We start from the raw sequence: 24,654 nt of genomic DNA on the forward strand, positions 1-24,654 counted from the left end.
CAGCCACGAAATGCCAAGGAAAACCACAACCAGATACCACCTCACACCCCCAGGATGGCTATTATTAAAAAAACAACAACAAAGTAACAGTGTGGAGGATGTGAAGACACTGTTGGTAGAAATGTAAAAAAGGAAGACTGCAGCCCCTGTATAATTACTTCTTGGTTTGGGGGTTTTGTAGTGGTACTAGGGAATGAACCCAGGGCCTTGCGCATGCCAGGCAAGCCCTCTACCACGAAGCCACATCCCCAGCCCCCGCAGCCCGTGTATAGAAGAGTATAATTACTCAAAAAAAAAAAAAAATCAAATACAGAATTAACACACACTATAGCCACCCCACTTCTGTGTATACATGCAAAATCCTTCAAAGCAGGGACTCAAATGGACATTTACACAGCAATGTTGGCAGCAGCATTACTCACAAGAGCCCACCACTGGAAACAGCTCAAGCGTTGGTCCATCAATGGATGAACAGATACTCAAAACGTGACCCACGCACACAGCAGAATAACACCCAGTCTCTTCCCCACCCCCACCCCCGGTACCAGGGATTGAACTCGGGGGCACTCGACCACTGAGCCACACCCCCAGCTCTATTTTGTATTTTATTTAGAGACAGGGTCTCACTGAGTTGCTTAGGGCCTCGCTTTTGCTGAGGTTGGCTTTGAACCTGCAATTCTAGCTCAGCCTCCCCGGCACCTGGGATTAAAGGCGTGTGTCACTGTGCCGGGCAGCATCCAGTCTGAAAGAGGAAGGAAATCCTGACCCAGGATACAACGAGGATGAACCCTCAGTCAAGCAAGCCAGTCACAGATGGCAACATGCAGGAGGGTCCCAGAGTGGTCACATTCACAGAGATGGAAGCCGGGATAGTGGCAGCCAGGGCTGGGAGGTGGGAGCGGGGGCTTATGTGTGTGGAGGGGACAGGGTTTCATGTGGAAAGGTTGGAAGTCCTGGAGAAGGATGATGGCAACGGTTACACCACATAAGAGCGGTCGATGCGCTGACCCGTCCATGTTATGTGAATTTCATCAGAATAGAAAAGGGGGTCTGGGGGCACAGCTTGGTGGTAGAGCACTCGCCTCACATCCTCAAGGCCCTGGGCTCCATCTTCAGCATTAAAAAAAAAATTAATTAATTTCTCTGGGATTCCTACCAAAAAACACACCACCTCAGTCCTACTGCCAGGAAACATCAGCAAAATCACTGTACAAAATGCTTGGGCAACACAAGGGGTGAAGGCCAGGGGTGAAAGAGACATCAGGAACCATCACAGGTCAGAAGAGTCCACAGAGACACTTCCACTAACGCCACCTGGAATCCTGGAGCAGCGGAAGGGCAGCGGGGAAACGTGGGAGAGTCCAGCGCAGCCTGGGGTGGAACTTGGACCACTTGCAATCCCAGGTGACCACTGCACCCGGATCAGCACACAAACCTTGGTGGGGGAAGCCGGGGGAGGGGCAGCAGGGACTCTGGACGGTGTCTGCAATTTTTCCCCAAGTCAAAAACCATCTCAAAAGAAAAAGTCAACACAGGGCGCGGGGCCCACACCGGTAACCCCAGTGGCTCGGGAGCTGAAGCGGGAAGATGAAGGGTTCAAGGCAGCCTCAGCAACAGAGAGGTGCTAAGCGACTCAGGGAGACCAGGTCTCTAAATAAAAGACAAAATAAGGCTGGGATGTGGCTCAGTGGTCAAGTGCCCCTGTACTCCCCGCCCCCCAAAAAAATAAAAAGGTAAAAGAAATGAATAGCCACACCACCACCAAATGAAACTGAACAGGCCGGGCTGTGGCTCTGGGCAGAGCACTTCCTAACACGCGTGAGGCACAGGGTTTGATCCTCAGCACCATGTAAAGATAAACACATAAAATAAAGGCATCTGTCCATCCACAACTACAAAAAAGAAAAAGAAAGAAAGAAACTGAACAGAGATGATTCAAAACCAAGATGCCAGGTGCAAAGGTGAACAAGGCACAATCCCACGCTCATGGCTGCACAAGTGGCACCCAAAGGCCAGCCTCAGGCAGAAGGGCGTCCCTGCAGCCACCTGCTGCATGCCAGGTGGGCAGGCCCAGGGCCAAGCGCTCTGCCCAAGGAGTACCGTGTATGCCCGGGCCATCTCTCCGGGACCTTACTAGTCTCCTCCTTGTGCAGATGGGAAACTGAAGCACAGAGGGGAGGGCTCATTTGGCAGGAGGTGGCAAATGTGGGGTTTAAGCAGCAGAAACAAGCCACTCAGCCAGATGCTGGGGGCCCTAGGATGGGATTCTTGGGGCACAAGTGGCCTCTAGAGCCCCAACCCTGTCCTCTCTGTGTCTACTGAGCTTTCTGGGAAATTCACCTCTTCCTGCAGAACTCAGATCTGGACGCAGCTGCCTGTGGGCCAAGACTGAGCTGAAGGGACACAAGCACTCAGCGGGGGTGTATTCATTCTGTGATTTAATGAGCTACTCCTGTCCTAATATAACCACCAAGCCCACCAGCCTGGGAGGACACAAGGATCCCCACAGCGTGATGGCAGCGGGATGCTCACAGATGCAAAAGGACCCAGCAATTAAGGGCCCTGGGAACTTCTCCCTCTGGTCACTTGAACACTGATCTTGACCGCAAGTGAAGAGAGGCCTTCCAGAAGACACTGGGGGCTCAGCAGCCACCGCGAAGCTGGGCAGCAGCTCAGTGTGCTCATGATGGGGACACGCTCCACCTCTGCGTGTCCCCATCATGAGGGCCGCCAGCCCCGTAGAGGCAGCCCCGGGTGCCAGCCTGGCTGTGCTGACACTTCCTCCCAGAAATTTCTGGGCGAATGACCAGCTGGCACCCACCCTCCCTCCCTCTGCACCCAGGTGAGCAGTGCCAGATGCACAGAAGACACGGGAAGCGCTTTGGTTTCTCCAGTTTCAATTTTAATTGATGTTTGGAAACATAATTTTTTTTTTTAATCAAGGTGTGGGCTGGAGGTGCAGCTCAGCGGACACGAGGCCCTGGGTTCCGTTCCCAGCACCACCGAAACCAAGGTGTGGCAGCCGAACACACCCGCAGGAAGGGCGAACAACCTGCAGAAGTCCTCAAGGAAGCCTCACCCCGGCAGGGAGCCCCTGGAGCAGGCGGGGGTCTTGGGGAATGGGTTGTTCACATACATGCAGCAGACGGCCCACAAACAACAATGCCCATCCCCGGGCTGGGGGGCGGTGGTGTCCCCGGGGCCATCTCCCAGTGCTGGTCGCAGAGATGCAGTCCCTCTGGGGTCAATGCCCCACCCACCCCTGCCTCAAGCTCCACCTCCCAGGAAGGGCAGGGGCGGAGCAGGGAGGACATCCTATATGGAATTAGGACCCAGTGTCTCTGTTGTGGAAGTGATGTCGCTCCACATGGGGCCACCAGGGAACAAAGTCATGGCCAATTAGCATAAGCCTCCCCTTGTCATCGATGTGGGGTACTGAACTCAAGACTTGGGTGAAAAACCTGCGGAATGATTCAGGAAACTTACAGCACGTGTCACAGAGCCAATCAGACTTGGCCCAGCCACCCCCACCCAAGTCACACAGCCCCAGCGCCTGCCCCCTGCAGGGGATACCAGCCCTAGCCCACTCCCAGATTTCCTGAACCCACCAGCATTCCTCCCAGGTTTGTCCCCACGTGGCAGCCATAGGGATCTTATACTAAGCATCAATGTCACGACACCGTCCTCAAAACCCTCCCCAAGCACCACACCACCCCATAACCAGATCCCAAGCCACAAGGCAACATACGCTGAGCCCAGACAGGACCACTTCTCCCTATGGGAGGCCTCCTGCTTCTCATCATCTCAGCCACCCTTGTTCCCCAGGCTCAGCTCAAACATCACCTCCTTCACTTTCACAGCCGTAACCTCAGGGGACAAGGCCAGCTGGCTGCTCCTGTTTTCTGTGCATTCCCTAGAACAAGGTCTCCATCTGATTTGACCTGCAAGGCATCTCCAGGGCCTAACACTTAGCAGGTGCTCAATCAACACAGACTGACTGACCAAAGGAATGGACTCCCAATTCAATCCCAGCCGCTAAGGGCAACATCACTCAGAGACCCTAGTGCTGCTCGCATTTTCCCTAGGGAACCCAGCGGGTTGGGCGGGTGCCACCACACTGCCCCAGGCCCATCCCACCCTTAGTCCACAGGGGTCTGACGGCCTGTCTTGGAACTGCAACACACCGTATGAGTTGGTACAGACTCAGGGCTGGCTTGATGAAACAGTTCCAGAGATGGCCGTGCTACTCTCCTGGCTCAGGACACCTTAGTGGCTGGTACACAATGGATCCTGCACTGAGCCCACAACTCCAGGCCATGTGTGAGGAACTAAGCGGGGAGCCTGAGCAGCAGCGGGAAACCCCGCCTCCTAGAGAACACCACCTCGGAGGCTCTGGAATGATCGCAGGCAGGTCAATGGCCGGCTACTGCTGCTGCCTGCTGAGTACCCTCTGTGCAACCCACCGAGTACATGCTGTGCACCTGCTGAGTATCTACTGAGTACCCACTGCGTGCCTGCCAAGCACCTGCTGAGTATACACTACGCACCCACTAAGTATATGCTGTGCACCTGCTAAGTGCCTGCTGACTACCTGCTGTGTGCCAGGCAAATGTCTGTTGTATACTTGCCAAGAACCTGCTGAATGCCCACCCAGAGCCCACTCAGTGCCTGCGTGTGTTTGCGGGCGTGTACCCCAGAGCCTTAGCGGCAGTGAACAGAGTGCACACCCACACACCAGGCCACGCTCAGATGCAGAGAGCTGCACAGAGACACTGGGACCCCCATTCCCAAGGACAAAGCCCAGCCCAGATGGGACATCCTGGAAGGAAGAGGGGAGCCGGCTGAGGCTGGGCACCTAAGGGATGGCCTCCATAGTGCCCACACTGCAGAATCCTCCATGCCCATCTGAGAAGCTGAGGACACTGCCCCAGCCACGCTTCATTTCCTTTTGGCAAATAATAAATATTGACTCTCCGCATCCTCGGCCCTGGAGGCACGTGGTAGCTTCCTTGTTTGGGCACCTGGACCCCATCCGGCCAAAGCACCGCAGTGGGACGCGGCCAGGGAAGAACACCTCCTTCTGCCCTGGGCACGCTGGATATGGTGATGAGGAGAGGAAAAGGGAGGAGATCAGAGAGTGCCCCAGCCCGGCGGGGAGCCTGCTCCATCCTGTACCCTGGGGCCTGGGGTCCCCATTCTCCCAGGAACCCGCCGCCCTGGCCTCCTGAATGCCCCAGTCCTCCTCCCAGCCAAGGCACCCCTCCTCCTACCGCAGGGGATCAGGGACACAGAGGTGGGGCCATTCCCAGACAGGAACCCTGCAGAGCCTCCCATGCACATGCGTGTGTAAGAACACACTCAAAGACCGTGCGGTTCAGGAAAAGCCCAGGGCGGCCTGTGCCAACGGGCAGATATGCACCAGGCTCGGCATGACCCGAGGTCAGCTTCAGAAAAACCTGGGTCCTGGGGCCAGACACAGGTCCCAATCCCTACTCCTCACATCGCAAGCCTCGCGACCTCCCGGGCCTCAGTGTCCCCTCTACGCAATGGGCTCTTTTTCGTGGGTTCCCACAACAGTCCGCTGGCTCCACACTATGTGGACTCTAGCAAACCCAGCTCCTGCCACTCCTTGTATGGCCCTGGTGACTGTGGCCATCCCACTGAAGCCTCGCGTGGCTCCCCGTAGCCCACACGCTCAGGGCCCTCACCACCTGCCCAGCTTCCTTCCAGCTGCTGGCCCTGGGCAGTTTCTCTCTAACAGCCATTTCCTCCCAGTGCAGTTCTGGCAGCCAACTGCCCTGCCCCACCCTGCCCAGCTGGCAAGCCCTGGCTGTGTAACGCGAGAGGACGCACACTGGCCACTGGCTTGGTCCAACCGGGTCCATCCTAGCTCGCCCCTAATGCTGCTGACCTCCACGCCATGAAGCAAGAGAGAGGCCGTGTCTGCCTGTGTCGCTACCTGTTGCAGGCTTTAGGGTGGCCCTCAGGTGACTGTGCCTCTGCCCAGCCCTCTCCCACACTCACTCAGGCAGGGACCGCTCACCGGGCTTCTGGCCGTGCCCTGCTGCCACTCAGAGCCAGGTCGCTCTTGGTGATGGGGGCCGTCCTGAGACTGTAGCGCTCGAGCAGCATCTTTGGTCTCTACCCACTCAATGCCAGGAGCACCCCCACACAACCCCATCGTGACAACCAAAAACGTCCCAGTGCTGCCAAATGTCCCCAAAGGCAGAATCAGTCCTCAAGAGCTTTCCATGGAGTGATGTCGTTTCTTCTTTTCTTTCTTTTTTTTTGGACTGGGGACTGAGCCCGGGGTGACCCACTACCGAGCTACATCCCCAGCCATTTTCACCACTTACTTTGAGACGGGGTCTAGCTACATTGCCCAGCTGCCGTGACCTCGTGGTCCTCCCGCCTGGCCTGCTGGGATCACAGGTGTGCGCCGGCGCCCAGCCCAGCTGCAGGTCCAATGCTCCCTTGGCAAGCGTTCAGGCCGCCCCCCTCCTGCCAGCTGTCCCCAGCATCCACGTGGCATTCCTGATGCGGCTTACGGAATCCCGACTGAAACCAGAAAGCCGGCGACACAGAGCACAGCTGACCCAGCACAGACTAAAGAACCCTCAGCCCCCAACAGTAGGACCAAAGGGCCCACGGTGTGACAGGAACCCAAGGGACAGAGCAGAGATGTGACTGGCCAAAGCAGGTGTTATTTGGCGCTGTGCTCTGAGGGGCTAAACCCGGGGACAGTGAGGAGGGAAGACATTCCCTGGCTGTAAGACAACTGGAAGCTGTCACCCCAGGACTGGCCAGCTAGCTCACCCCAGCCCAAGGTGAGCACCCTCCTTCCACCTAGGTGACCCAGAGGCCCAGGCCCCCAAGCAGGGCCCATGTGGCAGACTCTTCAGACCTCCATCCAGGACCCCAGCCCCCACTCCAGATAGCAGAAGCAGAGTCCTGGGGAACCTGTCCCTGTCCCTCCAGACAGTTCACAGGCCCCAAAACTGGGAGGAGTGCCACCTGCCACGCCCTCCCTCCAAGCCCCCGCCATCTCCAGCCAATCCTCTTCACTCTCCAGGTCAGCGGGTCTTGAAGACATACCAGCCCAGGGGCCAGCAAACACCTGGGCAGACTATACCTCGACTGTGCCATTGTCCCACAGAAGGAGCCAGAGACAGGTGTCAACGAATGGGCGTGGCCCGTGTTCTAATAAAACTTTATTAGGTGTAGCTAGCCAAGGCCTGGATCTGCGGGGTAGGACAGCAATCTGGTGGGTCCCAGCTGGCATTCTGTGTTAGACGATGGGCCACCAATGTGCCAGCCCACAGGAAGTGAGTTCCTGGAGAAAACTGTCTTCAGGGCGTGCTTGCTGGTGGACCCGGAACGACACGAAGACAGGTCTAATTGTGAGACTCAGCCAAACTACCATGCAGGTCCCTCAGTGGGGACAACCCCCCTCCCCCACCTGGCCACCCTATTCTACACATGCCGCAGGTTCGGAAACTCTCCTCCTGATCCCCAGGGAAGGCGGGCCTGACTACATCCTCTGAGCACTGGCCACTTGGTTAGGTCATGATGCACAGCAACCCCCTCCCAGGAATCTGCGAGCAAATCCTCACATGAGACACTCGCCACAGCCCAAGGAGGAAAGGACCCAACGTCCACCAAGAACAAAGGGAGCCAAAGCGGGTGAGCCATGCCTGGTGAACCTTGAAAACAGGGCGCTGAGCAGCAGGAGCCACAAGGAAAGGCCACACGGTGTGAGTCCACTGTACGAAATGCCTAGAATAGGTGACTCCACAGAGCACACGGCACATCAGTGGCTGCCTGGATCCGGGGGAGGGGAACGGGGAGTGACCGGGCAGTGAATGCACAACCTTGTGAATGCACTAAAGCCACCGTGTCATATACCAAAATGGTTAATTTATTGTAAATTTCATCTCAAAAAAAAAAAGTCACCATGGCGCCTGGTCTGCTCCAAGGCTGCCCATGGAGGAGCGCCAAGACGCGTTCTCGGCCTAGGAGCCCCGGCCCGTGGGGGCACCCGGGAATCACGTGCGGGGTACATGAATGGAAAGGCCTACAGCCGGGCTGGGGTCCCCCACGGGAGCCTCCTTCCCGTGGCGAGCCATCAGATGAACCAGGAGGCTCCTCTGCATCCCCTGAGAACCTGCACCCAGAGCGCACTCCAGGCCCAGCGGGCGTGGCCCCGGGAAGCAGAGCTGCGCCCCAGCCACCACCTCCAGGCTATGACGGTGAGGGGCAGGAGATGCTGACTCTCCCAGGTCCAGGTCCCCAGAGAAACAGGGCTTGGCTCCGGAAATGGAGTCACACAACAAGAACAGCACTTCCCCACAACAGGAAGCTCCAGTTTGTTTTGTGTGTGTTTGGTGGGTTTGGCTGCTTTGAGACGGGATCGCTCCAGGTTGCCCAGGCTGCTCTAGAACTCCTGGGCTCAGGTGATCCTCCCGCCGCAGCCTCCCTCGCAGCAGGGACCCCGGTGCCCTCCGCTGTGCCAGCTGCCCGCTGGTTTTAATCCTTGCTCCAGACCACCGCTGCATGCTGCCCGGGGCACACCCCAGCTCGGCCTCCTCCCAGAAGGATGCTCCGCGGGCCTCAGCTTCCCCATCAGCAAGATGGAGGGAAAGCAAGCTCCTTGCTGATGCTTTAAGCAACACCAATCCAGGAGTAAGTGACAGCCACAGGGTGCAGAACAAGGCACAGGGCTCCTTCAGAGCACAGGGCTGACTTCTCCGAGAAACCTCTGCTCGCGTGTCCCCCACCCAACTCGGCACACAAGCCAACACCCTCACCCAGCACCCCTGCCCTGGGCCCAGCCCCTGTGGTCAGCTCCCAACCAGAGGAAACCCTTACCTGTGGCCCTGGTGTCCACCATCTGTCCCTCTGTCTCACTCACTGTCACCCTGAGCTCAGTGTGAGGCGAAGGCCCCCGTTTCCCACAGTGGGTGAAGGAAGGGCCGCGCCCACCACGGAGCCAGGCGGGAAAGGCCAGGCACCTCAGAAGCTGCCAGCCCGCCTCGGGGAGGTCCCCACCAGGCGGGAGGTCCCCACCAGGCGCGGCTTCCACAGGCTCTCTGCCTCAGACCCCAGGGAGCCTCCTGTGGCCACTGTCGCAAATGACCACAAACTGGGAGGTGTGAAAGGACCCAAATTGACTCTCCCCCAGTTCTGGAGGCCAGAGGTCTGTGACGAGGTGTCGCATGGCCATCTGTCCTTGAAGGCCCAGGGCAGTATCGTCCTGGCCTCTTTGGCCTCTGGTGCTCCTTGGCTTGTGGCCACCTCACACCAATCTCGGCCTGTTTTCACGAGGCCTTCTCCCCTGTGGCTGTGGCACGTCCTCTTTTCACAAGGACACCAGACACTGGCTCGCGGGCCACCCTAGATCCTGGACCATCTCTCCTCGGGCTCCTGACTCTGACTACATCTGCGACCCTTCTTTTCCGACGAAGGTCCCCCTCACGGGTGGGCTGGGAGGTGGGAGGTGTTTTCCTTGGACCCACCGGCCACCCGCCACGGCGCACAGCTCACAACCTGGGGGCTGTGGAGGGGCAGGCAGAGCGGCCAGGGCGCCTCACCCTGCCCTCTCATCAGAGTGGCTCAGGGAGTCCTATGTGCGCACCGAGCCGAGGCCACAGATGGCACCGGGGAGTGGAAGCAGCCAGCATGGAGGCCACCCGTGCCAAGGCGTGACTGGGGGCCACGATGGGGGGCTGCCTCCACACGCCACTGGTCCAGCCCCTGCTGCACGCTGCCTGGGCCCACCCGTGCAGGGCCACCACACCACAGAGCAGGACCAGGAGACTGCAGTCCCTCAGTCGTGACCAGGTCACCCTGGGCTGCTTTACCGGGGAACTTTGGCCCAGGTGCTGTGGCCTGAGACACTCAGTAACCAGTGAGGGGCCGGGGGTGGCTCAGTGGCAGAGGCTCGCACGTGTGAGGCACTGGGTTCCACCCTCAGCACCGCGTATAAGTGAAATAAGGCACCGTGTCCGTCTACAACTAAAAAATATAAAACAAAAAAATAAATAACCAGGAAGCCTTGGCCAGGTGGTGACACACCCCAGCCCTATCCCTAATCCCCCCATCTGACCCCCCAGCCCAAATGCCACCAAAATCCCTTGCTCTTGGTCACCCCCTTTGGGAGCCACCACCCCCCTACTGGCTGCCTGAAGCAGCCACTCAGCCCACACCTCCCCCCTCACGGCTGTGGCCATCTTTGAAGCCAGAAGCATCCTCGGGGGTACACAGTGCTACCACGGGACCCCGCAACTCCACTCCCCAGTACAAGGCCAAGGACGCAGTTGCCCACAGCTGCCAGATCCCCAACAGACAAAAGGGTCCAGCGGGATACGTGAATGTGACAGAGCCACATAAAAAGTATAAGGTTCAGCTACACCAAGGAATAAGTGACGGATGGAAGGGATAGTGTGCACACTGTGACGGTATTTAATGTCACTTAATAGCACACCTCAAAAAGGTTAAAGCAGCTAATTTTATGTTACATATTCTTTGCCACAAAAAAATTTTTTTGGCAGAGCCAAGGATTGAACCCAGGGGTGCTCTACTACTGAGCTACATCCCAGCCCTTCTAATCTTTAATTTTAAGATAGGATCTCGTTAACTTGCTAAGGGCCTTGCTAAGTTGCCAAGGCTAGCCTCCAACTTGCAATCCTCCTGCCTCAGCCTCCCAAGTAGCTGGGATTACAGGCATGTGCCACTGCACCTGACAGCCACAAATTTTTTTTTTTTTTTTAAAAGGAATGAAGCAGCAATCTTTGCTACTTCAAAAGCACCGTGCTGAGTGACAGAAGCCAGACACAAAGGCCACATGGCGTATGATTTCATTGATATGAAATGTCCCAAAGAGGCAAATCCAGAGAGACAAAAAGCCGATTAGTGGTGCCAGGGGTTGGGGAAGGGGAGTGGGGAGTGACTGCTAGTGGGGGTGGGGTTTCCTTTAGGGGCACAGAAGTCGATGCAAGGTGGGCCCGACGCTGTGGAGAAGGACAGTAGTCCCTTGGCATCCCAGGGGCCTGGATCAGGACGCTCCCAAAGGGAACCAAACCCACAGATACTCAAGTCCCTGGTAGGAACCGGCGTCGCCTTTGCATAGAGCCAAGGCACTTCTTTCTGCAGAATCTCCCTCATCTCTCCATGACTTCTGACACCGTCACGACGAAATTGCTGGGAAAAGTCACCGTACTGTATTGTGTGGGGAACAAGGACAGGGAAAAGGTCTGTACGCGTTTGGTTCAGATGCAATTTTCATTTTCCAAATATTTTCAGTCCCTTGTTGGTGGAATCTGAGGACACTGAGACCGGGGACGCGAAGGGCCAACTGTGACAGGAATAAGCAACGGACGGGCCGCGGCTGAGCCTCGCGGGCTCTGTCCCAAGGGTGAAATCCAGGCCTTGCACCCACCTCTCCTCCCCTCTCCACCCACGCCAGCCCTAGGCTTCTCCCCAAGGCCTCCACGCCCGCTGTCCCCCCGACCTCTGAGTGGGCAGCCTATGTCGCCCTCCATGCCCCCAGCCGTCCCCTCCCAGCACACCGCTCCCTTGCAGTGACAGCCTCCTTCACTTGATTCCTTCTCCTCCCCCCAAATCCATATCAGCTCCCCAAAAGCACAGCCCTGGTGGACCTTGTACACCACTGGGTCACCACACACCCAACACAGTCCCTGGGACACACTAGGCAATAAAAATTGTCACTAAGTGAAATGAACGAGCTGCCCCCAACTTTACAGGTCTGGATTCGAGGCTCAGAAAGGTTGTGAAACCTGCCCTAAGCCACACAGCAGAGCATCACAGCTCTCCCACAGGAAGGAAGGTAGCAGCTCACCCCGCTCAGGCCTGCACACCACACCAGTCCCTCCACCTAACACCCTGGGGTCCCCCGAAAGGGACGTACTCATCCGGGTAAACCCCTGCAGATCAGCCTCTTCCTCCAGCAAGCACCTCAGGCGAGCCCACCATTGCCACGGGGACCCAGGAGCACACACAGGAGGGGGCTGGCCATCCTTAGACACTCACGAGAGGAGCAGGCGCTGACCAGGCCACTCAAGTCCATCCACAGGTGTGAGGGAAGCCCTGGTGTCTGCTGCAGGAGGGAGCTCGACCCAACCCAGCCACCGAGGAGCGAAGGCGGGGACCTGTGTCGGGTGAGCCCACTCACCTACAGGCCACACAGACACACCATGGCCAGTCAGGCAGAGTGCCTGCTCGTCCTGGTCCCACCTGCCCAGGCGGCACAGCCCACGGCTGCACGCTCAGCACTGAGTTCTACCCAGCCAGGTACAAGGCTCGAACCCTGAGCACCTCCGGGTCACTCTCCAGTGGGAGACTTCTCCGCCTTGGAAACCTGGAGCCAGACTGCTCTCTGGGTGGGGTGTGCTGTCCATTGAGGGTTCTCAAGAGCATCCCTGGCCTCCATACCCAGTGCCAACAGCCTCCCTTAGTCAGGATAATCAAAACATATCCAGATATTGCCAAGTGTCCCCTGATTCTGCCACCTCCCACCAGTAGAAAACATTGCTTTGTCTCTAAAAGTTCGGTGTAAATGCACCTCAGCCTGGAGTCCAGGCCCCCCCCCCATGAAGAATGCAACAGAGTACACAGCGAGAGATGAAAAATGGACACCAGTGTGGACAGAACCACCAAATGCATATTCTAAAATTTTTTTCTAAATTCACTAACCAATGAATGGATAAACAAATATGATATGTCCATCATAGGAATATTACTCAGCCATAAAAAAGAATAAAGCATTGATACACAACATAGATGGACCCAGAAAATGTCAGGCATGCCTGGTGAAAGCCAGACACACAAAGCCACACAGTGCAGGATTCCACTGATACAAAATGTCCAGATCGGGCAAATCCACAGACAGAAAGCAGATTAGTGCTGCCAAAGGCGGGGGGAGGGGGAATGGGCTATGACGGCTAATGGGGACAGAGTTTTCTTTTGGGGCAATGAAAATAATCTGGAATTAGTGGTCCCAGTCACACAACTCTATGAATTAACTAAAAATCACAGAACTTTTTCACTTTAGGCAAGTAAATTGTATGATATATGAATTATATCTAAATAAAGCCGCTATTTTTGTCTTTTTTTTTTTTTTTTTCTTTTTGTAATCAAGGGCACTGAACTTGGGTGCTTTACCACTGAACTACATCCCCAGCCCTTCTTATTTTTTATTTTGGGACAGGGTTTTGCTAAGTTGCCGAGGCTGGCTTTGAACTTTCAATCTTTCTGCCTCAGCCTCCCAAACCACTGGGATTCCAGGCGCCCGGCTGGAGCTGTTCTGTTAAAGAAATTTTTTCAACAATAGTCCATTTTCAGCCCCATGCAGAAACCAAACTTCCAACCATGATGACACCACAAACCTAGTATGACCCCTTGCTTCCTGTCACACTACAAACATTTGACACCATGTTAGAGATAAGCCGCATACACTCCTGCTTCAGTTAATTGACCTGTGGATGCCACTCAAGTGGCACACTTTCTTTCTTATTCCACTCATTCATTCATTTGCCAACCACCTCTTTCTCCACATCCTAGTGGAGAAACAGACAGGGCCCGCTCCCTGAGCAAGCTCTTGCAATGTCTGCCCGACATAGCACCAATCTGCACTGAATGTGTACACAGAAATGAAGACACACATCCTAGCCTGCAAGGCCACCTTCTTGGAGAGAAACAAGCATCTAATTATAAAATAACACGACCCCAAAGTTCCACCTGAGGAATCAGAGATGGAGGTAAGTCCACCTGCGCCAGTCAGATCAGTGGCCGAATCCAGAAACCAGGGGTGTGGGTGCCTGCAACTCCCACACCCACCTCCTCTTAGATTCCACAGTGCAGGATGGGGTCTCACCACTGAAGGACCTCAGCAGACATTTGCAGCCACCTGTGCACAGCATGCTCTCCTCCTTGACCCCCGAGGAAGGTCTTGCTAGACACACTTGGCATGGGAGGGAACTGAGGCCATGATCATGGGCCTACAAGACGAGCCGCTTCAGACCCCACCGCCAACACACCCTGCTCCAAGGCCGTGGCAGCTTCCCAAGTGAGCCTGGCAGAACCTGGCCTGCTCCTGCACGCCACATGCACCCAGCCACCTGAGGCAGACCTATCCTCCCACCCTCATCCTGAAAGGGCCCTGGTCCCCCTGGGAGAACACCACCTGGTCCCCGAAAGTTCCAGGACTCAGCACAATTTGCCTTCTTAGGTCCCATCAGGACCCCGTGGGGAAGAGCATCTGACCTTTCCCTCACCTGTTCAGGAATGAGAGATACCTGTCCCACCCCAGATCCACAAGTGGGGACGTCTGTCCCTCCCCAACACCCAAGAAGGGCACAGGTGACCGTGATGTAGAGGCGCCTCTCCCCCTCAGGTAGCAATGCTGTGAGAGCACCTGCACTCCAACACCCAGGTAAAAATGATGCCGACAAGCAGCACTCAGCCCCTACACCTCAGCGTCATCCTGTCCCCCCAGGTAGCAGGGACACGGGGACATCTGTCCCCTCCAGGTAGTAATGATAGGCGGCATCCGTCCCCCTCAGGTAACAACGATGTAGTGGTACCTGTTCCCTCCTGGTAGTAACGATGTAGAGCCCCTGTCCCCTCCGGGTAACAATGATGTAGTGTCACCTATCCTCCTAAAGTAGCAATGATGTGTTGACACCTGCACACCTCAGGTTTCTAGGATGTGGGGGTACCCGTCCCGCCCACGACGCCCGGGGCACGGGGACACCTGTCCCCCTCGGGCCGTGCCAAGCCCCGCCTCCGCCACGCGCGCCCCGCCCCCGCCGCGCGCCCCCCCGCCCCGTGCACGCGCCAGACACGCGCCCCCTCCTTTCTCCTCCCCCGGCCCCGAAGGGTCGGCGCGGGCACCCCCTTACCCGCGCGGCGCGCGTCAGGCTCAGGTCCTTCATGACCTCCTCGAAGGCCGCTGTCTCCTCCGCCTGCTTCTGATTGTGCAAGGCGATCTTCTCGCTGAATTTCCGCGGATTGTTCGAAGTCGCCATCTTCTCGCCGCCGCCTCCTCCTCCTCCTCCTCCTCCACCTCCTCGCCCCCCCACTCGCTCGTGTCACAGCGCAAGCGCCGGCCGGGCCCACGGGCGGTGAGCACTGCGCAGGCGCGCAGGCGGTCGTGAGCGCGGCGCAGGCGCAGAAAAGAGACGCGCGGCGCGGGGGCGATAGCGCATGCGCGCGCCTCGGCGGCGCGCTTCAGACCCATGGGGAGGGAAGAGGGAAAGAGTGGGAATTTCGGCGCAGGCGCTCTGATCCGCTGCCTGACTCGCTGGACAGCGGCCGCCTGACCATTGGGCAAGATCCAGAAATGGGCCATGGTGCTGGAGACCCCCAGAGCGAGCCAGCCTGACCCACGCACTCCCGTTTCACAAGAGTGGCACCAGGCACGACTCAGGGACAGGTGGCTCCCGGAGGCAAAGCCTGGACTCGGACCCAGAGCTCTGAGACCAGTTCAGAGCTACGTTCATTTCCTTTTTTTCCCCTGGTTTTGGAGTGCTGGGGTTTGAACCCAGAGGCTCAAGCATGCTAAACAAGCACTCCACCTCTGAACGCCATCCCCACCCTTTTTCTTTTTTATTCTGGGAGAGGGTCTAGCTCTTGACTGTCCTGGAATTTGGCATTCTCCTGTCTCTGCCTCATGAGTTGCTGGGAATATAGGTGGATGTCACCCCCACCTGACAACGACATTCACTCTTTATGAAGTACCTACTATGTGCCAGGCAAACTAGGGTTTGAGCATGGACAAAAACACGTGAGCCCTGCCCTCTGGTGCACGGTTGGGGAGAGAAGCAAAAATAACCCACAAAGACACAAGCAAGAACATCTGGAAATAAATGTGTGGAAAAGTAAGACCAGTGACAGGCCAGCTTGAGAGCCACACTAGGGAGAGGCTCCTACAGCCACCAGGGCCAGGGAAGCAGGGCACATTTGAACCGAGACTTGAGCTCACCAGCAGCCCCAGTTCATAAACCTGGAGGTCATCCTTAACACCTTTCTTTTCCTTCCCCCACCCATTGAACCAGCCATTCTGGACACATAAGCCCAAAACACTGAAATTATGAAACTTCAGCCTCCTCTGTGTACTTCTCTACTTTGGTCCTGTTCAAGGATTTCTGCTTTGCCATGGACTGTTAACAGAAGGATCCAGAAATTTCACCTAGACCTGGCAGTAGAAGTTGGGGACAGAGTCTCACCAATGGCAGCAGGGGTGACCTAGAGAAGCAGGAGTTGCTCTGCCATCTAACTATCCCTCCTGAATCAAAGGGACCTCAGCCACCATATTGAAAATCATATTCAGGAGGATCAGGGACTTCAGAGAGGAAGCCAGGAGGAGCAACCAGAAGGATTTGGGGAGGCTTTGGACACCAAGCACATTTGTACCAGAGAGAGAGATGACAGAGGGAATGCTGATTATGGGGAGACGCCAACACTTTCCAAGAGTGCTTTTATTTGCTCTTTACAATGGGTTGATAAAATGTCCATATTAAATACATTTATATACATAGATTTGCATTTGGAATGGCTCAGGCCTTTGCCGCTGCCCTGTTTTTCTTTCATGTTCATATGATTTCAAGCATTTCATAGACTTCACCTCTTTTTGCCAAACCACCCTTCCCCACCCTTTATGACATCAACAGTGATCCTTCTGGGAAACCCAGTCAGACTTTCAGCATCTGAGGTGTGCATGGGGCTGTCCTCGCTGCTCTTCCTTCCTAAGACATGTCTCCCTAAGATGGAAGTTTTGGCCAATCAGCACAGCCCCTTGCTTTGGCCATAATGGTTGGCTCAGGACAGACAGTGCAATGTAATTCTGGAATTTTTGTTTGAACCTTGGAAAATGAAGACAACCCTCCCCCAAGACTAGTATAGGTCTTCAGTGCCAGAGGTCACCATATGAAGAGGGTGGGCCCATGCAGAGAGGATAACAGAACCAAAAGGTAGCAACAGACATTTTCTGTGCTCCTGGATCCAGCTGTGCCTGAAGTTAGACATCCTTGCCTTTTCAATTATAGGAGCCAAAAATGTATTCCCTTTTTTGCTTAAAGTGATTTAAAGTCCATTTTTCTATCCCTGGCACAGATGCGACTGCAGCTTCTATGCATCAGGTGCAAGGCAGCATGCTATAAATGTGGCATCTAGTTCTTGTTATCATCACTTGAGGTCAGAGATGAAATAGAAATGGAGCAGGGACCAGGACAGCAGCTTCCCAGAGCAAGTTCAGCATGGAAACCAGGGCGAGAATCTGTCCTGACAGTAGAGCTCAGCTTCCTTCCTCATCCCAGGTTTTGTAAGGTTTAAATGAAGTTAATGCATGTCACCTGTTTGGCTCATAAGTGCGTATTAAATATCAGTTACCCTAGGCCCTCACATGCATCAGCAGGAAGCCAGTTTCTGGACCCAGAAAGATGGAGGAGGAAAGATTTGGGAGGCAGCAGAGGTTGCTGATTCTCAACAAGGGGCCACACCCCCACATTCAGGACCCAGGCCAAAGCTCACCCTGCTCACCCCCATTCACCCCAAGCTGGGCATGTAATTTGATCCTTCCCAAACCCTGGAGATGAGTCAGAGGAAGCTCCCAGCTGCTTATTGCACAATGGCCAGACAGTGACCCAAGCCCTCCTTCCTGCTCCCTTGACCCCGGGGCAGGAGGAGGGCTCCCCCGGAGGACCCATCCTGAGGTCTTCACTCCCACCTTCATCAAAGGAAGTCACTGCCGCCCAGCCAGCCTGCCGATGCTCCTTAGAGCCGCCTGTGTCTTGTAAACCAGTTCCAGTCCTGAGCCCCCAAAGGCCTGTGCCCCCTTGACCGCCCCCAGCCACCCTGTCCTCCTCCCCTATGCTGCCCCCTCTGCCTGGACTGCTGGCCCCCAGATCCTTCCATGGCGGGCGCCTGCTCACTTTTCTTCTGAGATACCCTCCTTGAAGGACTGTTGGAAGTGACCCCCGAGTCTGGACCCGTGACCCGGCTGTTCAAAGGCAGCTGTTTCTGGGGCCCTGTCTGCTTTCCCACTCACTGAGCTGAGATCAGAGGGTGATCTCACATCCGAGGGCACCGACACATGCCATTCCTTTTTTTTTTTTTTAATTTCTAGATTGATTGATTGATTGATTTTTCTGGTGCTGGAATTGAACCCATGGCCTTGGGTATGTGAGACAAGTACTCTACCCACTGAGCTAAATCCCCAGCCCTTTTTATATTTTTACTTAGAGACATTGAACCCAGGGGCGCTCGACCACATTCCCAGCCTTTTGTATTTTATTTAGAGAGAGGGTCTCGCTGAGTTGCTTAGGGCCTCAGTAAATTGCTGAACTTGCCTCAGCCTCCTGAACCGCTGGGATTACAGGCCTGTGCCACCGCGCCCAGCTCACAATTCCTTATTTTTAAGGCTCGGTTCCTATTCCCTGAAAGTCTGAGAACTTTGGGCCTCGTTTTAGACTTACCTGTGTTCACTCTGTTTCCCTAGGAACCCAGAGCTGACACTGTACTAGGCACAAGGTGGGGCACAGAGTGTTTGCTGAATGAGTTTGTCCCTGGGAATCTCCTATTCATCCATCAAAACCCACCTCCAGGGCTGGGGTTGTGGCTCAGTGGTAGAGTGCTTGCCTAGCACAGGCAAAGCCCTGAGTTCGATCCTCAGCACCACATAAAAATAAATAAGTAAAATAAAGGTGTTGTGTCCAACTACAAATAAAAAGTAAATTAAAAAAAAAAAAAAACCCACCTCCAGTGTTCTGTGTTTTAGAAAACCCATCTGATCCCCAAAGAGATTGGATTCCCTCCCTCTAGGTCGGACCTGCCCCGGGTCACTCTTCAGCTAACAGTTGCTGAAGAGTTTTGCTTGAGTTATGAAGCACATTTCATAAACCACTTCCCACTGCCTCCCAAATCTAGTTCTCTCTCCTCTGCTTCCTAACTCTACCTGGCTCCATTCCTTCCCCATCAATTCCCCCAACATCGCCTCCGCCCTTCCCTTTCTCACACCCTACACTCCAGCCTTTCTATGTTTTGCCTCAGGGCCTTTGCACAGGCTGCTCCCTTGGAACACCTTTCCCCCTCTGCATCAGGGCCACAGCAAGCCTCTCAACACAGTTAAATAAAAACCTAAACTCCTGAGAGCTTGCAGTCCGAACTTTGTTGATTGTCCAGATGTGTGACAATGGGAAAGTATCATCACCTCTCTGAGCCTCACTATCCTCCCCAGTTAAATGTGGATAATGGCACTCCTCATACCAGACTCTGGAGAAGATTAAACAGATAACGCAGGAAAGCACTTAGCCCCGCGCCCGCTTCATCATGGGCACTAACTGCCAGGGAAGCAAAATGCTTCTTGAAGATGTTGGTTTACGCTTTGGTTTCTTGCTCTTCCTTATATGGGATCTTAGTCTATTTGGGGTACCACACTGTGTCGAGGTGAATTAGGGCCATTGGAACTGGGAGGCAAAAAGGAAAACCATCCAGGGCCCGCTTCTGACTTCCAAAGCAGGCTACTGTCAGAGAGTTTTAAGAGGGTAACCCAGGGCTGTGTGCGCCTGCCTAGCACTTTCAAGGCCCTGGGCTCCATCCCCAGTGCCGCCAAAAACAAAAAGAAAGAGGTGAAGCAAGAAAGGGATCAGGTCTGATTATGGAGCAAGAGGTAAGGTCCCAACAGAAGCCAAAAAATTCAGACACGGGGCCAGAGATGTGACTCAGTGGTAGAGCGTTTGCCTAGCTCGTGTGGGGCCCTGGTTCCAGCCCCAGCTCAGCAAAGACAAAAGGAAAAGGAAAAATCTGTTCCGGGCGCGGTGGCGCACACCTGTAATCCCAGCACTGGGGAGGCTGAGGCAGGAGGATGGCAAGTTCAAAGCCTGAGGCTTCAGCAAAAGCAAGGCGTTAAGCAACTCAGTGAGCCCCTGTCTCTAAATAAAATACAAAAGACTGGGAATGTGGTCGAGCGCCCCTGGGTTCAATCCCCACACAAAAAGAAAAAGAAAGAAAAAACCAGGTTGGGGTTGTGGCTCAGAGGTAGAGCGCTCTCCTACCATGCGTGAGGCACTGGGTTCAATGCCCAGCACCACATAAAAATAAAATAAAGTTATTGTGTCCACCTAAAACTAAAATAAAAAAAATAAAACTGAACAAACAAATGTGCAGACCTCATGGCAGAACACGTGTGGGGTGAGAACCAGGCCCTTGCCCTCCAGCCCGGGCTCCAGGTGGAGCGGGAGGTGAAACAAGGTGGGGTCACCACAAAGGGCAGCAAGGGCTGGAGCTGAGTGGGCGGGACTCGGGGGTCACCTCCGAGGGGCCCCAAAGGCTCCCATGAAGGGGCAGCCAGGATGGGCTACCAACAGCACCCACAAGGCCTCTGCCTGACCCAGCTGAGCCTCAGCTGGCCCCACCATCCAGATCCTCCCGATGCCCAGGACACCTACAACCACACACCGGACAAAAATTAAGAGGCTCCCCTCCCTGCCTCCCGGGGCCAAGGTACGGCACAGGAGGGCCGGCTTTCCTTTCTGGTTGTCCACTTCTGGGTTCCTGTTCAAACTTGGGGAGTCAGCCCTCTCTAACGGACGCCCCCAGGGCAATGGTGATTAATGGAACTGTGGGCCCCAATTCCCCCACTCATTCCTGAGACCATGTCCTTGGCCATGGGACTTGGCAGCTCTTGCAAGATGGAGGAACCTTCTCCACTCCTCCTCCTCAGCTCAGCCATGTGATTTACTTGGCTAAAGTCACGGGAAGGTGCAATTGCATCTAAGTGGCAAGTCTAGAATTAGAAGGCCTCACGGGATTCCACTTGTCCTCGGGAGGAGGAGAAGACCGTGCTGTGATTAGCTGCTGGTCCCCGGAGAATGTGAGACAGGGAAGCAAGAGACTCTACCCACCCAGGGCCTTGCATGTGGAAGCAGACTGCTCAGCCGAGGCTAGCCCAGCAGGAGCACCCTAAGGCTCACTTCAGACGTGAAAAACAAACACTCATTGAGTGCTGTTGAGATGGGCTTATTCACTACGCAGCAGTAGCTGACAGATACACTCACATACTTACTGTCTCTACTCCCCAAGTGCCTGGGATGTTGGCCTAAGATGAGCACTGGGCTAGCAGGACATTTCCATTCAGGGACAAGTGGTACAAAGAAACAGTGTCAGGGCAAGGCCATCCAGTTCTGTAGTGGTTCCAGGGGCCATGATGGCTGAGTGCCAATGGAGGCATCTGGATTCTGCAGTGGTGGCAGGAGCATCATCACTGCCCTGGCCCCTGACATTATTTTACCCTCAGCTGAAATCACCTTTCCTGCGGCTTCTGTGAGCTACACTTTTCTCTTTTGGTTTCTGGCAGTGCTGGGGGTTCAACCCAGGGTCTCACGTGATCTGGGCAAGTGCTTTGCCACTGAGCTCGACCCCCAGCCCTGTCAGTTTTCTAACATGTACATCCACTGCTTAAATTGGCCCCCATCAGCTTCTGTTGCTTATAAGTAAAAACCCTGACTCATTTACTATGAGAAACTCTAGCCTCTGTCACATTTTATATTATAAATTTGAAACTGTTTTGTTGCAAGTATCAGAATATCTGACTGTGAGTGTCTTAAATAGCACAGATACTATTTCTCATAACAAGGAATCTAGAGGTCAGAAGAGCCATGATAGCACTGATGACCCTATGTGTGACATTCAGGGATCTGGGAGAAAGCATCTCTTTCTCTCTCTCTCTCTCTCTCTCTCTCTCTCTCTCTCTCTCTCCATATATATATATATTAGTTGTTAATGGACCTTTATTTTAGTCACTTATTTATATGTGGTCCTGAGAATTGAACCCAGTGCCTCACACATGGGAGGCAAGCACTCTACCACTGAGCCACAACCCCAGCCCCAGAAAGCATCTCTTAGCTTGCTCCTCATGGCCACAAGATGGCTGCAGAAGTTCCTGGCATTGCATCCACATATGAAGCAGTAAGGAAAGGGAGGGGGCAACAAGGTCTCTCCCTTGTCCAGAAACATCCAACCCCTTAAAACTTTCTGGCCAGAGCTGGGAAACATGCCCAGATTGAAAACAACCCTGGTAAAAAGCATTGCCAAGAATGGCTCAGCTGAATCTTAAATCAACCCCTGAGGCTGGGCACGTCGCTACTGGCACCATATCAGGGTTTTGTTGGTGAGTAACGGCTGCTGGGTTGGCCACCAGCAGGACAGGCCATGAGAATGACAGGCAGACAAGAACTAAGCTGGGGGTCTTAAACAGTCCCCCCCAGTTCTTCTTGACCCGGGAGGCCCAAACACAAGTGGTACCCGCAAAGGCTGGGGTGAAGGAGACTTTTGCTCCGGCCTTCTCACCCCAGGCCTCTCCCCTGTGCCCCGCTCACTGGGCCACGCCCTCTCTGTGCCTGAGCCTCGCTGGGAGCTGCTGCGAGGCAGGGTCCGGAGGCTCCACTGTGCAGAGCCAATCTCCAGGGCCCGTGAGAAACAAGGAGCTGGAGTCTGTTTCTTGGAGACAGAGCCAGGGGCGGTTTCCAAGCTGGCCAGGTCCAGGATGGATTCCCACCTCACAGGGCTCCCCAGAGGCCCCCTTGGCCCTCATTTGTTGCGAGGTCCCAGAAGTCACACTTGGCCTCTGGCTGGCGGGCCGGCCTCCTCCATCTCAGGAGAATGTTTTCCCACAGCCCAAACCAGGTGTGGAGTCCACGTCCAGGCCGCAGCCAGGAAGCAGCACGTCTGGAAGCCCAGGGCCAGGGAGGTGCAGGGCTCCAGGTCCCTTTGGGACACCAGGCAGGGGGAGGGGGGTCCGAGGGCACGAACTCGTGTGAACTCGTGCCTGTGAGCTCGCATCTAAGCACATGTGAGCGAGGATGTGGGGTGTCCCAGAGGGCGTGAGCCAGAGCAAGCACACCCGAGTGCACAGCAGGACCACGCGAGTGTGCGGGCCACAGTGCACGCAGGCAGGTGTGCCGGTGAGGGTGTGCGAGCGCGGGTGTGCGCAGGCGTGTTCCGCCTCTCTCTGAAGGACACAAACGTTCACAAAGTGAAGATTCGAGCCAGTTTCTGCTAAATTAAAAACAGCTTTTTCGTGTTTAAAGTTTACAATACAAAAAATAATTTTCCTTTCTTCCGGGGGTAGGATGGGGGCCGAGGGAGGGGCAGGGGGCCCCCGAGAACATTCCATGAACCGGCTCAGACGGTTCTGCACAATCGACCGGGTTAGATACGGCAGCGCCCCCACCCGTGGCCGGCACCCCTGCCAGCTCATTGGGGACAAGATGTTCTGAGGTGTGAGCTGATCTGGGGGAATTGCAGCTGGCAAAGGCTTCTCTCTACCCCCTGAAGGGGTTGTGCCTCCAACGGCGAAGCTCTCTTTGGGGAGCTGGGTGGGGGTTGGGGCGGGAATGTTCTGAGGAGTCCCCTGGGACAGCGGCTTTGGTTTTGATGCCCCTGGCAGCGTGGGCTCCTTCCAGGTTCCCAACCAAGTTCCCATCTCAGCACTGCTCCGCCTCCAGCCTCACCCTGGGGCCCAGGGCAGCTGCACAGGGGTGCTGGGACATGGGTGAGGCCACTCACACAGACCTGCGTTTGCAGAATGATCCCAGTGCCATCCCTTCTTGGAAGTCTGTCCAGGATGTCAGCATTTGCCACCAGCAGGCAGCCCCCAGTGGCCTGCTCTGTGTAGCTGGGTGCCTGGCAAGGCCTGGGGTGTGGGGCTCCTGGAGGCGCTCTCAGGCCCATATGGAGGAATGATGACGTCACGCTTCCTGTAGGACCTCCTGTGTCTCCCCTAGCACGTCCCCTGGGGAGAGGGGCTCCCAGGCTGCCTGATCTTCCTTGGTCCCTGAGACTACGCAGATGGGAAGCTGGGACCTGCAGGGAGGGGGCTGGGGCTGCCTGGTGGCAGGGGCCAGGAAACTGGAAAGACTCTCCTTGGAGCTTCCCTCCAAGGCTGCCCCACCCTGGGCCCAGGTGGATGTCCTAACAGAACTTCCCACTGTCCCTGTCCTCCTGAACCAAGACCCAGCCCCCCGCCCCCAGCTCTTGGCAATGAGGGAAAAGGCTGGGGCAGGGGAGAGGAGCCCCAAACTCACGGAGGACACACGCAGCAGAATCTGTGACCAATCAGGCCCAAGCTGCACGGGCTCAGCGCGGGGCCGCTCCATCTTTTCACCATAACATTTTTATTAAATAAAGGGAGACATTAGGGAAGGACGCGGCTGAGGTATGAGGTTAATCCTTTACACCGTGAGCGGGTCACAAAACACGACATCCATCCTCTGTTAGCAGCAGAAGAGACACTTTAAGTTGCCCCTAGAGTATGAACCTCACTTAGAAGACAGCAGTGCTGGCTTCTAAAAAAAAAAAAAAGAAAGAAAGAAAGAACAGTAAAACAAAACAAAAAGAAGACATTTAGAGGGTTAGACACCAAAACAAATGTGGCCAGAGACACCGCAAAGCCCTTGAAGGAGCAGCCCCAGCGCGCGCCCAAGGGTGGCCTCAGGCTTGGTGGTGTGTTGACCTAAAGCCAGGGCTGGGCTGGGCTGAGGGAGGGGAATCAAAATTGTCCACAGCCCTGCGGGATGCAGAAGCACTCTGGAGCCTGGGCTGGTGTCCTCTCCACCGTGGGAAGGGACAGCCTAGCCACCC

General features: G+C 55.4%; 1 protein-coding gene across 11 annotated transcripts in view; it reads right to left on the reverse strand.

Moving 5' to 3' along the window:
* Window positions 1-15,047, reverse strand: part of Crtc1 (CREB regulated transcription coactivator 1) — a 69,873-nt gene extending 54,826 nt beyond the window's left edge. For 10 of the 11 annotated variants that reach the window (XM_076845665.1, XM_076845656.1, XM_076845626.1 and 7 more), the window contains exon 1: window positions 14,919-15,047. In XM_076845665.1, the coding sequence (XP_076701780.1) occupies window positions 14,919-15,044 (126 nt within the window). In that variant the 5' untranslated portion in view covers window positions 15,045-15,047. Of the gene's footprint in view, window positions 1-8,868; window positions 9,253-14,918 lie in introns of those variants that run through there. The other variant, XM_076845607.1, reaches the window with a different exon arrangement.
* Between the last annotated feature and the right edge of the window lie 9,607 nt (window positions 15,048-24,654).

This window comes from Callospermophilus lateralis, chromosome 1 (assembly GCF_048772815.1).
Source record: "Callospermophilus lateralis isolate mCalLat2 chromosome 1, mCalLat2.hap1, whole genome shotgun sequence".
Classification (NCBI taxonomy): domain Eukaryota; kingdom Metazoa; phylum Chordata; class Mammalia; order Rodentia; family Sciuridae; genus Callospermophilus; species Callospermophilus lateralis.